Source organism: Cebidichthys violaceus, unplaced genomic scaffold, assembly GCF_023349555.1.
Source record: "Cebidichthys violaceus isolate CVI_PGR_0920_01 unplaced genomic scaffold, fCebVio1.0.p SCAF_9, whole genome shotgun sequence".
Classification (NCBI taxonomy): Eukaryota; Metazoa; Chordata; class Actinopteri; order Perciformes; family Stichaeidae; genus Cebidichthys; species Cebidichthys violaceus.
This window is the reverse complement of record NW_027176975.1, coordinates 9,345,014-9,358,914: the sequence shown is the minus strand read 5'-3', so window position 1 is coordinate 9,358,914 and position 13,901 is coordinate 9,345,014. Positions and strand designations below refer to the sequence as shown.

At 39.3% G+C, this 13,901-nt stretch overlaps 1 protein-coding gene across 3 annotated transcripts in view; it reads left to right on the top strand.

Moving 5' to 3' along the window:
• Positions 1-13,901, top strand: part of edil3a (EGF-like repeats and discoidin I-like domains 3a) — a 102,243-nt gene that overhangs the window by 84,860 nt on the left and 3,482 nt on the right. For all 3 annotated transcript variants that reach the window (XM_068703835.1, XM_068703834.1, XM_068703837.1), the window contains exon 9: positions 7,031-7,186. In XM_068703835.1, coding sequence (XP_068559936.1) covers positions 7,031-7,186 — 156 coding nt within the window. The remainder of the gene's footprint in view (positions 1-7,030; positions 7,187-13,901) is intronic.

Here is a 13,901-nt window from a genome sequence, read left to right as displayed (position 1 = left end):
TGACATGCTGAACTGAGGCTACATCTGTTTTATGGCCGTGTGCTCTGAGTTGCCCATTAGAACCTCAGGTAGTAATGTTTGTGCTTTAATGTGCTTCGATGCACTGGCTTTGATGGAAGCCTGCCTTTGTTATGGAGAAAAGAATAGGAATTAAATAATAGTTTTATGTTTTTTTCTAAAGCACTCAGGTTATTTTGTTAAATTATAGATGGAGAACAAGACGATGCACTGTGTTTCTGTTGCAAGCTTTTACAGGAGAGGGTTACTTTTCAATACAGACTTCACTCAAATGTTAGCATTTATAATGATACATGACACAGCCTCATCGACAGTTGTACCTCTGAGAAACTTTCCAATTACATCACCAGTTCCTCAGTGGGAGGCAGCATTTGTTGTGCACCCTCCAAAGAAAACATGACAAAATTTCCTTTTAAAATGGGAAGCTCACAGGACAATCACATATGTCTATATGTTCTACTGTTAAACAAGACGCGAGTTTAACAGTAGAACATATAGAAGTGTTTCCAGCCATGCTAGCCGCTCTGTAAGGCTCTACTTAAACACAGCGGTGCTTAGAGCAACATACTAACGTGAAATGATTACCATGTTCACCATCTTAGTTTAGCGTGTTAGCATGCACGTTTTGCAGGTATTGGGTCATAATCCAAGGTATTTGGCAATTGAAATGTTTGACCAACATTATTAAAATTCATTCTAAAGGAGGACATGAATATCTGTACCAAATTTCACATCAAAACCACATGTGTCAACCTCATGGTGGCACTAGAAGAAATCCATCCAATAGGTATTCAGGTATAATATTTGACTGGATAAATGACTTAATGATAAATGATTATGACTTACTGGTGGCAGTAGATAAAAAACCAGGGAATCACCAGAATAAGGGTTCGTCCTCTGGGCACCATTGATATCTGTTCTAAAGTCCATGACCAAAGCAGTGGATCAATGGAGCGACCACCAGACAGACAGTGGCATCCCTAGAGCCATGCCGCTATCATGGCTAAAAATGTGTGACAGCGCTGTGAGCACCGTGTTTTTGAAAAAGAAATGAATTCTGGTCTTTGCAGATTGCCTGGGGTTATCTACATGCAGGTGCCATTCATTATGTGTTTAAGCATATTAGACATACTGTGAATATGGGGAAAATGTCAATGTTTTTAGACAGAATAACAAAGAATTTAATTTCAGTTACATGCAGCACTGCTTCATGTAAGTGTGCTGGCTTGAAGACTATTGTGAAGAGGAGGTTAGGAGGGGGAGGATGTTCAATGTATAGCGATGTCCTTGCTATGGTGAAACTGTTTGGCTTACAAATTTGTGTTCTTGCCACAATATTGCAATTCAGTGTGAGTCACTGCACGGTGCTTTTCCCATATTTATATCCTCAGCATGTTGGCTTTAAGATGTGCCTTAACCAGCCAGCCAGCTGACTCTCTTAATATCCTGCCAAAACAAGTCATCTTGCTCTGTAAAAAAGGCATCTATCCTCATGTCAAGACAGCTCATTTGTTTCTTTCAGCAGAGTGCATTTGATTCACATTCCACATTTAGCACTTTCAAAAACATTGTGTATAAGTCAAATTTGAAAAGGGACAATGTTTATGTTCATGCAGGAATGTGGTTAGTGCCACACTGACCGGCCTTAGACAATATGATGCAGCCATGAGTGGACTTCATCTCTATGACATTTCCTCTACTATACTCAGTGCTCCTGAATCACACTTCAGGCTGTCTGCACACCAGCCTTTCACAGTGTGAGATCTCAGCAGGCATTTATACCTTCTGACATCCCGCAAACCCATGTGGAAACACCGGTCACAAAAGGTGTCAGCAAGGAGATTCACTGTGTGTGTGTGTGTGTGTGTGTGTGTGCGTGCATGTGTGCGTGCGTGCGTTATTTGTGTGGTGCGTTTGCACTATGCTGAAATTTAAAGGACTTACAATTTGTTTCACAGTGTGAAACTGACTTTAATCTGATGAGGTAATACAATAATAATGACAGTGACATTTATCCAAACTATTAAGTTACCCTGAAATTAAGTTATACATTTCCAAACAAGACATTGACCAGCCCGTTCTCATAACGCCCTTCGACTTCTGATACTGACGAACAAGGCTCTCACCGGACTTTCAGATAACAATAATCAATGTAAACCCATCAGCATCATTATTAGACGCTCAGAGAAAATGCACTGGGAGTGTGATAAGATAAAGACCGAAAAACTCACAGGCTGGGTGGACGAGTCTTTTACATGCAGGACTTTCAACCAAGAGACTTGTGTGAATCCAACAGTGTGTTACAGCTTTTGTGTCACTTAGGCCACCTGTGTTGTGTTGTGTCTAAGTTTAACTTTCACTTAACAACTGATTGTTTCCTGTACATGTTTTAGGCTTCATTTTCACTTTAGAAACGTAGTAATTTGAACCTAAAACCTGATGTTTTTTCTTAAACCTTACTTAGTAGTGTTGTCGCTACACAGTGTGTTAGAAAGTGATGGCAAAGGCTCCTGACAAAGTGTCAGTATGTGACGAGTTGTGATGAGAACATGTTCTATTCTATCTATTCATTCCATATAATTAACTTGTAACCTGAGGCGCACACACAAAACCTTTGTTTGTTGTTGTTTTTGTTGTATCATTATAAATAAATAGTTTTTGATTCCATTCGTGGGACATGGATCATGCTACCTATTGCCTGCCTGAAGGTGTAAAGGTGTACCTTCTGAAAATATTTAAATTTGTCGATCGGCAAGCTGTTTGCTCTTGAGAAACTTTTTTTTCTCTTTTTATTCATTTTTACCAGCAGCTATTTAAATCAGCACTCTAGATTGTAATAAGTCATTACAGCGTCTTTGTCCAACAGGCTAAGTCTATGAAGGGCTACCGGCTGTTTGTTTTCTACAGTAATAGACAAAACAAACAAAATAATGAATATGAGTCTCAGGCTAATTTGTTTGAGCTGATGTTATTGCTGAGTAGGGCGGTAAGTATGCCACAACCTATTTCAGTACTGTTCATTTTCACTTTCTTGGGTCTGGGACAATAATATACTTTCACACAGGACAAGTCATACATGTCACATAACAACCTTTCAAGCTCAGCGACACTCATCCTCCTGGTTCATCTCAATAAACTGGCTCAGCCAGCTCACCTCTGTGAGGAATGGCACATTTTTTAAACTCAGAAAGGTGTCATGACACAAACAGGATTTTCTTTGCACTCAGTAGAGATGTGCTGTACTCAGTCAGCCATTTGTCTGAAAATTGTCCACCTTCAGCTTCATCCTTCCTTTCATAGTCATTTAGCTTTGCTTTTCAGGTTAAGGGGCTTTTCTGAAGAGAGTAGGCTTGCAGCAGTACAGAATAGCCTTTTTTGGCATGTTGTATGTAGAACTATGTTCAGATAGATAGCAGGCATATCTGACATCTCTTGTTAAAGTTCATGCAAATGGGACTCAGATTCAGTCAGGACACTTCTTCTATGACTAAAAGCACACCATTTCACCGTCCCCTCCATGTGAACCAAAGACATAACCTGTGAACATTCACTAGGATTGTGGTGTCTGGTCAATTTACTTCCTATGTACTCCACAGTATGATTGTACATCAAAGAATACACTGTGACTGTGTTGATGATTTACCTGTTGTAAAAGAAGCTTTCAGAAATAGAAGAGTGACTACATTAAATGTGCATTCTTGTCTGTAGTATGATATATCCTACCCAGTGTCCCACATTAGTAGTTTTCCATCCTGGTCATCGGGAGCTAGAACTGGTACAGTTGAACCACATTGGGTATTACCACAATATCTTGACTTTCAGTATTGTTCAAGCTCCAGAAATGTTGCATCTTTCGTAAGACCTTCCTCCTAAATTCCCAATTAACCCCTCCATTTTTCGATGCAGACTTTCTTTTAAAAATGTTGATGAGGTTTTCTCTTTGGATGATTTATTTCATGTTAAGCAATACCATGAGGTTTACATTGCAAACTTTTTTAGTATGATGTGTTGTTTCTGCGTATGACTAGCTACAGGTTTCTCAAGAGCAATGAAACAGGGTGTTTTTCAAGCGTTCTCCACAGCTTTAAACTTTAATGATAGCTGCCCTGTTGAGGGCTTGATGGGCCATTGCACTGTTCTCCTCATTCCTCAGTGAGTTGTGCACATTCAATTCAGAATTCTGCACTGTGACCTAGGAGAATATACAGAAAGTATAAACGCACACATATTCAATGTCCCACAGGCTTTGACGATTGGATGAGTCTTTAGCAGATAGTTATATTAGCACAGCTGGAGGGGGAATGTCAGCAGGATGCCATGTATGCGAGTGCTTTACTCATAATAAAGGAAACTGCGCCTTGTTCGGCTCCTTATGATGCTGCCTCTCACTGCATTAATCTCTTTATCCTGCAATGGCAAAGGCACTTCAAATAGGGACACAAGAATTACACACCAACTCTCTTCTTAATGAGCAGGGGAGACGAGTGTTTGTCTGGTAGAAGTGAACAAGTTAATGTAAATGATGCTCTCTCACTTTTCTATGTGTAGCTGTATTGTTGGGAAAACTGGAGGCTTAGGTTTGAGCTACATGAATTTTATTTTTAATCTCAGACACAGCAAGCAAAATCCTAAAATTGATTCTCATGGTTTATTTCTCTGAAACATGTATGCCATGAGCGTTCAGCGATTGCTACAAAGACTTCACACAGTCTGGGTTAACAGCTTGTGGAGGAGGGAATGGGGTTGAGAGTGTGATGGAAGAAAAAACTGAAGGTGGGGGCTGCAGGAGAGGCCTTGCTTTAACAAGCTTATCTCGCCCCCTAATTCAGTTTGGGCCATCAAAGTGTTGAGAGCTGCCGTCGCTAGGGGCGGTTGTATTTTTTGACCGCTACCTGTGACAGCAATTAAAGGTTCCCCTTCAAGCCTGCCTTTGTTTTGGTGGCAGACTTGACTGCTTGAGTAGAACGAGATTACCTCAACATTCTGCAACTGGAGCATAATCAAAGCCTCACAATGCAAGGTGTCATGCCCCTCTAAATCAACCAGGCAGCCCCTGCCACTGTTTTTTTCTGCCCCGCTTTATCCAGTGGGTTGCTGGAACATTATTGTTGTTATAACAGAACTGTTGTTTATTAAAAGTATTCATATACATTACAGGTAAATATTCCAATCTGCTGCTGCAGCCGCATTCAGAGGCAGAACTGAGCATTACTTTACAAAAAAACAGATGCAGAGGCTGCTACCATTTAAGGGAGAAACTTCATGAATATTGTATTCACAACAAATGAAGCATGCATATGTACTGTATGGCATCTGCATAATTGCATACCTGTAACGACAGCATTGTTAAGAGTAAAATTATGTCTGCACGCAAACTTCAATGCCTGCTGTCCTACTTTCATTAGCTTAACATCTCACAAATGGAGAACTGGGAGTTTATCCACTTGGATGCCTTTTAGAAAGCCAAGAGTTTGCCTTGTACTTGCTAAGGCATGGTTTTGTCTACATGTGTGTCAGGACCCAGGTCTATGCCTAATTATGTACAGAGCAGCGGGTCTGCACTTAAAAACACCCGTCTAATACCCAGGGAGCAGTCCTCAATCTTAAAGTAGCTGGGAGAAAAGAGAAACTGTAACATTGCAATAAAGGTAGAAGGAGACAGAGTCATAAATCATGCATTCAGTGTCTTTGCTTATTTGTTTAATCTACACAGATCCTTTTTTGTTTTGTCAGAGCCATGTGACACAGTATATGTTGACCTATTACCAGGCCAATTATTGTGATGTATGGCTGCCTCAATGTTGTATGTGTATATTCAGCAGAAGAAATAAATGTGCATACGTATGTGTTTCTCTCTCTTGCTCTCTCTCTGCTTCTAAATTTTGCTACTATCTTCCCATGTGACAGCAAAATGCCAAGTGGCACACTGTTTTCATCCTGTATTGACTATGAATCAGTGCTGCTTAGATGTATGTGATGCGTGAGACAGTTTTACAGTGACATTTAGGCTATTAGCATTTAAGGGATGAAAATGCAGAAGGCAGTGCTATCAATTATTCACATCGTTTTACATTCATAAAAAAACAGCATGCTCTTTTAAAGAAAGTGATTCACATGGGAGGTTATGGGAATTTTACAACCTTAATTTGTCATATTATTTTTGATATTTAGAAATAGTTTAGTTTTTTGTTGTATACAAAACAACACCAACCGTTGGCATAATGTGTTTCATAGATATAAAAGTATGTCTGCACTGTTTCCTTTATGTGGAATTGAACTTGTAACAGAACACCTACTGCTTTATGCTTATGAAAGCTCAATGAGAGTGACATGTTTACTAATACTTCTCTTTATGTTCCATCCCAATATGAGCTGTATATCTGCACTTCTACACACCTTCCTCTTAAATTTAAATTGTTCAAATATATTATTCATTTGACATAATTAACATGGTGGACTTGACCTGTGTTTGACATTATTGCAGTATATTTTGCTGAAGCAAAGTGAGCCAGGTAAATGCGATGGAGCCATAATACTACTTATTCTTTTTCTTGTTCTTTTTGGGTTCATCTTAACTATGTTTTGAATCTCAGCCAAACAGTGCTATGTACATTACCAAATAATAAAGCGTTATTGAATCGTACAATTTCAATATAAGTAACAGTTTGTGTGCTTACTGCCTAGCATCCATGCGTTGTAAATTGTTTGCAACAAATGAGAACCTATTAAAAATTAACCCAAATGTAGCAGTCTGGATCTCCGAAGCTGCTGCGGCATGTGATTTCTGTTTTGCTGAGGCGAGGTTGTGGACTTAGCCTTGTTGTTCAATATTCTGTGAATAATTGAACCTGACTTTTTGCACCCAGTGTCTATATACAGTAAATCCTCTGATGACATCAAACGCAAAAAGATGCTGTCTAGATTGTGCATCTCTGACACTTCTTTTACGTGCTAAGTTTCTTGAGAAAGTTACCATTCTACTTTCTCTCTCTGTGTTTCTTTCCTCTCTCAGGTGGACTTGCTTGTGCCTACCAAGGTCACCGGTGTAATTACCCAGGGAGCTAAAGATTTTGGCCATGTCCAGTTTGTTGGCTCATACAAACTGGCATACAGTAACGATGGAGAGCGGTGGAAAATATATCAAGATGAGAAACAGGGGAAGGACAAGGTAAGAAGCTTTCACAGCCCATAATGACCACCATCAAACATAAATCGCACAGTATTAGGTCACTTCTACCAACGTTAACTGACAAATTGGTTAATCAGATTAAACACATATTTGTTGCCATGTGCACATAGTAATCATACTGAAAAATACTGTAGATTCATAAATGCCTGCCTGTGGGAACTGTGAGTACTGAAGGTTTTGAATTATATATCACATCATGAGGGAAAGGGGCATTCTGGGTAGAGAGAACTAACAGAAATAATGGATAAGGAAAACACAAAAACACAGAGCTGCAAATCTGAAAAGGTTTTTTAGTATTAAGTGTGAACATTTCCTTTTCAGGACCTGTCTGTTTCTCCTTTCCACTTACCTTTAGCATTTTCTTATCGGTGGCTCAAACTGAGCCTGCCTGGTCTGTCCTACTGCCTCTCTCTGGTTTGGGATCAGATAAGAATGTGCTGTCAACCTGGCCTGGCCAGTGCTATGCTGAAAATCTTGTTTACGGCCCTTCAACAGAGTACATGTCCATTCCAATCGCCCACGACTACAGAGACAGAGCAGGGCTGCAGCAGCCTCTCTGCTGATATCAGGAGGGCTGCAGGCACAGTGTTACAGCTAGAGCAGAAGCCCCTTGTCTTTCAGATACTGGTGGCAAGAGAGGCAGTGTTTACTTTTTTCTGTTTTGTTATTGAACGATAAGCCAAATCTCGTCTGCTTATTCATGTACTGCTAAAGTGTTGACTATGGTAAATCAAGAGATCTAATAGAATTCATACATTCATACTGTAGAGGTGCTTTAAAAATAATTCACAGTATTATGAGGTCATGATATATCAACAGTATTAAATACTGTATAATCTCTTTAAATCTGCAGTGTAATTTAAATCTTAGTGTTTAAGCTAATATAAAAAATACTACAGTTTATTATTAATAAACTGTAGTTAAGACATTTGCATTAATATATATAAATAACAGTGAACATGTATAAAATATTTCATAAAACTGTTAGAATGTGTACATTTTGTTCCACTTAATTGAAAGAGTTGTAGTTGTGCATTTTATTTTGTGAACAAGTGTAAAAGTTTGCACCATATTAATCAAATCTGAGTGCCCTGAGACCCATATTTTGTATTTGATTCATAATTGAAGATAAATTGATTTTGATTGCGCTATATTCAATCTTCAATACATATTTGCACTCATTCATTTAGGCATGCAAATGTATTTCACACATTTAAAAATGATAACACAATATGAAAGTATTTGTGGATAGTCTTCAAATGGCTTGAAATCCTTTAGTCTTTAATTTGCCGTTATACTTGATTTCATGGTTCAACTGCAGTCCATGCCTTGCAGTCTGTGCACATAAAAGCATTAGCTATGATGTTGGGATTTCTCATAAAAACTGATTCTAAGCAGTTTGTAAAGGTTGTGGGTTAACTTCAACTGCCATTTCAAAATGTTATTTTCTTAAAAAAATACTTTTTATTTTGTTTGGCTCAATGTGGTAGACTCGTGGACTCGTTAAGTGAAATAACACCCCTCAATAGCCTGATGCCGATTCATGCCTGTATCCTTGTTCTGGAGCCAGTGCAGCAGCCAATGTCCGCAGATATTTTTCCATCTCTGCAGTTCACATTCCTTGCTTGAGGAGTTTATAATTTCAACACCCATGATTATCTTTGGATACGGGCCACTGCATGCTCAGCATGATTTTCACTCGAGCAATCTCAATACTGAGTACTGGATGACTTTCGAAGGCCAGGCAAGCATCAGCTGAGATAACAAAGGGAAGGAGAGAACAGTACTGGTGGCTTCTCAGGACCCTGTTATGTTATGTTTTATTTCTAAATCTCATTTTCAGAGATAACTCAGTGGGGAGCAGCACTTTCGTCAAGCTCAAAATATCATTAAATTAGATACAAGCCATTTCTATAACCATCTATTGCCGGCCCCTGTGTTGTTTTTGCTGTATCAGAGCAAAACCAGGGATAGGCAGTCAATCTGAGTGAGTGTGCTCTGTATTAGAGGGCAGGCGTGTTAAGCAAAGCTTCTGAGAATGTCAATCAGTTTGTCCCTAGACGGAGCCAAGGGGCTGCTCAGATGTATGATTCTTCAAGGTGTTTTCCCCCTTCAGACAGCTGAAGCAGCTATTAATGCTAGAGGACACATTTGGCTGTTGGACTCCCGAGGCTCCTCCTGCCACACCACAATGCTTGACTTGGCAGGGATATACTGAGAACGTGTGTGTGTGTGTGTGTGTGTGTGTGTGTGTGTGTGTGTGTGTGTGTGTGTGTGTGTGTGTGTGTGTGTGTGTGTATAATGTGTATGTCTGGGTGTCTGGTTTGGGCACAGTGGTAGAGGCTTGTAAGTATTCTTCTCAGCTCCCCCCCTCCAGCTCCTGTGTGGCAGAGGCTGCAGGCAGTTAGATCTAGATTGAGAGAGGAGGCTCTGTCAGAATACAGATGTTGTCACACAGTGGAGCACACACACACACAACAGTATCCCTCTACAAAATCTATAGAGAGCCTTGTTTGCCTTTTCTTCACACATAAATCCCAAATACCCGTGTACCACACTTGTGACTGAGACAAGTAACAACATAGTCCATTGTTTGAACATAATTAAACTGTAATGCACTTCATAATTATACATATTGGCTCGGCTGCATTCCCACCTGCACACACCGAGGTCACTACACTGACCAGTCCTGCATCACTGTTCTTTCCTGGATGTCAATATTTACACAGTCAGTTCATGGGGGCAGTCAGGCACAAAAGTAATTGATTATGTTTGGTAGTGTTTCACTCAGGTGACACAGGGTTAATTAGCCATTAGAGCCCTCAGTTCCCTCCAGGTCGGAGGGTAAAGGATGTTAGATAGCTGTGAATACAATCATCTTAAGATCCACCACTTATATTCAGTCTTTTTTTGCAGTCATCTGAAATGTTGGCTGTGAAGTTTCATGCACCTCAGGATTAGAAAAACACATAACTAGAATACATATCTCCATCCTCTTTAAATAAGTAGTTCAGGTACAGTTCAGTAACCGCCTGTTCTCGATTGGAAGGCTCCTCTTGACCTTTCAATGAAGACGTGGCTGAGTATCATTTTGGCTGCCTACGGTATCATGAAGGCAGAGAGATTTGAGTGTCCTGCTCCCTTGACCTGTGCAGCAGGTTTAAATAATGGAGCATGGGGGGCACTCGAGGCCTGCCTTAGTGATGCCTACCCATGACTCTAACAGCCTGAAAAATCAATAGTTGGGAGCAGAGTTTTGGCCACTGGGTCAGTGTGAAGACACACACAGAAATGTCCTGTAGACCTTTGTCTCTGGATAAAATAATTATGCTTGGGAGCGATGAAGTGAGACTTACTCTCAACCACCTCCACATATTTGACTAAAAGATGTGAAAATCCCTAGGTTGTGTGTATTTAAATCTGCTGGCTTGGATTTTTTTTGTTCTTATGGACTAGCAGTGCTGTATACCTTTGGCAACAGAATCCAACTTAAACTATGGAATTAAAATGAAACCCAGCAGCATTGCCATAGTACTTAAGTTCCAAAAGGTTGGGAGTTAGCCTTTGTTTTTGAACCAACTCAACCAGTATGTATGTGGATGTCTATTCACTAAAGTGTTGCAGGACAAAACAAAAGCAGGAGTGCTGTAGTTTTCTAAAACTAGCTATTAATAATTCAGTTATCATAACTGATTGCTTGCTAACACATCCATTTTAGCACATTTTCAGATACAACAAATAACAGTGTTGTAGAATTTGATCCACAGAAAGAGTTCAGAAGAAGCTTTGGCTTTGTAACTTTGACAATGAATTTGAGTATAATATATATTACTAGATGGTCACAATATACAAATTCTGAAGTTCCTGCAACACACCCCACACCCACGAATCTCATCAGGAGAAGAAATGCCATATTTCTACCTGCTGCACAACTGGTCCAATTCTGATGAAACTGAAGGGAGGGGGGGGTCCATCAAGGCATTGTGTTTAGCCATTTACAAATAAATAAACATAGCATTTACAAGTGTTTAATTACTCTTGATTATAAACATATATGGCATACTTGTGAAGCTTGCAACCATTGCTAATATGGCAGTAACCACTGTTTAAAATGCTACTGGAAATGTCAGAAGAAGGGTCATGCGGCTTTTATAGAGCTAGACTCTGGTTGAAATATGTGTAATTGTCTATGTTCAGTGTTGTGAATCAAAATGACATACAGCATTTTGTGCTCACTTTCTTTCTGTCACTGAATTATACTACACACCTATTTATGTTTACCAATATGTTGAGGATACCTTAATCTGCTCATCCCTTTTCTGTTTTGTCTTCCAAACAGCATTTGTCTTATTGTTGTGATTCTTCACACATCCTGTTCCAGACAGTTTATTTTAGAGACACTGCCTCGGTCACTGTGCAGGTCCCCAGACAGTCTAGGAGAGATTCTTGTCATATTTCAATCAGCTGCTGCTCTCATGGTCTTCCTGTCCTGCCTTTTATATTGTGCTGTCATGTGCCCTGGTTGTCACATTACAGTTGTGGCAACACTCTTGGAAATGACACATTTCTCGCTTCCCAGTGTCAAATGTTGCAGTTCTGAAATACAATGAAAAGTGAAAAGTACAACAGAAACTGGTAGCATTGCAGACCCTGTAACAGAGTAACCAGCTCTTTTAAAACGTCCATGCTTCTGTCAGCGTGTTTGCCAGCTCAATAGAAAGTGCAACATGGCCCCATTCAGACAGATTCATGTCTATAAATGTTGTTGTATGTGTTTTTTTCTAAGACACAGTATACTCATTGCTTGTTGTGGTTTTTTATTTGTATTATTGTAGAGTTTGAGTTTTTATCATTACATCAATAAATCTGGAGCATGTTTCATCAAATTTGCAACATGCAGAATGTAATTTGAAAAGCAGAAACAGTGTTGGAAATGAAGCATTCTCAGAAAGGAGCAGAGGACATAGTGAAATGGGGAGGAATGACAGAGAGGGCAGAATGCCATGTGATGTAATGTTGTTTACTTGTCTGCAGATGCAAACCTTGTCTGAATAATCTTAATATAGATGAAAAGCAGGAGAGAGAATGGGTTTCACTGCAGAAGGAAAATGATGACAAAGAATGTAGGATGAAAAGGTGGCCTGCAGTTGTTTGTGTTAGACATGTGAAATAAGGAAAGTAATGACATCGTACACCTGTCACATGATTAAAGCTTAAGGTCTACAGTAAGAGTAACTCACAAAAGCACCGAAAATGACAGAATACAGAATTAAGCAAAAGTGGTTGTGTTAACGGAAAAACACGTGCTAGGAAGAGGAAGCAGAGGTTTGATATCTTGTCACATTATTGCATTTTGATCAGGCCAGGTATCATATGTCCAGCTGCTACTGGATAAATAAATGGTCCATGAAAGAATCTATTACAGTGTCTGTAAAGCATGTTTCATGCTACAGCTTCTATAGAATCTGAGCAATTCTGTATCCTTATTGTTCACCAATTCCTCTTGTCAATTTCTATTTGTAATTACTTAGGAGGTTTATCTAATTGATTTATTCCAGTTGGTAGTGTATTCAATGTAGCACTTCACCCAAAATCTATTTTTAGTTCAAATAGGTCAAAAACTAAATGCTTGTATCACTCTCCTTCAAGCACAGAGGTGCTTAAAACTTCAATCTTCAAATCTTGTCTGGTCTTTAATTTGACGAAATATGGCGTATGAATATTCTACAAAGTCTAAACAATTTCTCCCAAAACCTTCATGTGAGTTTTGGTGCTTGTCCATTGTTTTAAGCACTTGTTGTATTGAAACCTCCTTTTAAACTGTTTAAATGCAAACCTTCTACTGTATGATTATTTGGAATTAGTTGAAGCTTTACTCTGAAAAGGTCATCCTCTGTGTCCAGCACCTGCTTGGATTTGGCCCGCTGATTTTCCTTTCCACTCCAAAGTGAGTCCCATTACATCCCAATTACGCAGGCATAATCATGTCTGTTTAATTGAAATGATCATATCCTTCATTGAAGCAGTCCCTGTAGGTGCATTTCTTTCTAATATACTTAATTTCACTGTCTATTAAGCAAACACCAACACAAAGCTTCTTATAATCAAAAATTGAGCGCACGTCCCAGTAAGACAATTAGCTTATTTGTATCTTGTATCTAGTTAACCCTTGAACTGTTCTCTTAAGGCTAATCTAAAGGCTTTTAAATGTCATTGAATTGGTATAAGAGTGGTGCAGACACTGAAGTCTCTCTCTTAACGACTTGAATGTTAAGCCTAAATTAGATACCACTGTTGTTTTGTTTAGCACTTCATTGAAGGATATGCCAGTGGCTACATAATCAGAGTGGTGCGTTGATCCAGGATGCATATCAGTCTGTAGCACAATATGTTATGTTATTGTAAAGAGCCAATACTGGAGAAACACGACTTTCCCTTTATAGCAACATTTCTGGCAACCACCAAATCCTTTTATCAAACGCCAGGTTTAAAAAAAAAATGATGTACGACAAAATGAAGGAAAAAAGACCAACACGCATAAGGTGCATGTTAATGACACCACTTAGTAAGCAGCAGAAACAACAGTAGATGTCTGTCACTAATTGTGGAGGTGGGACTTCCAGCTGTGGCGCACACAATTTTCCACAGGGGGAAACTGTTGATGTGCTCACACGTGTGGTGGATGAAAGAAAGT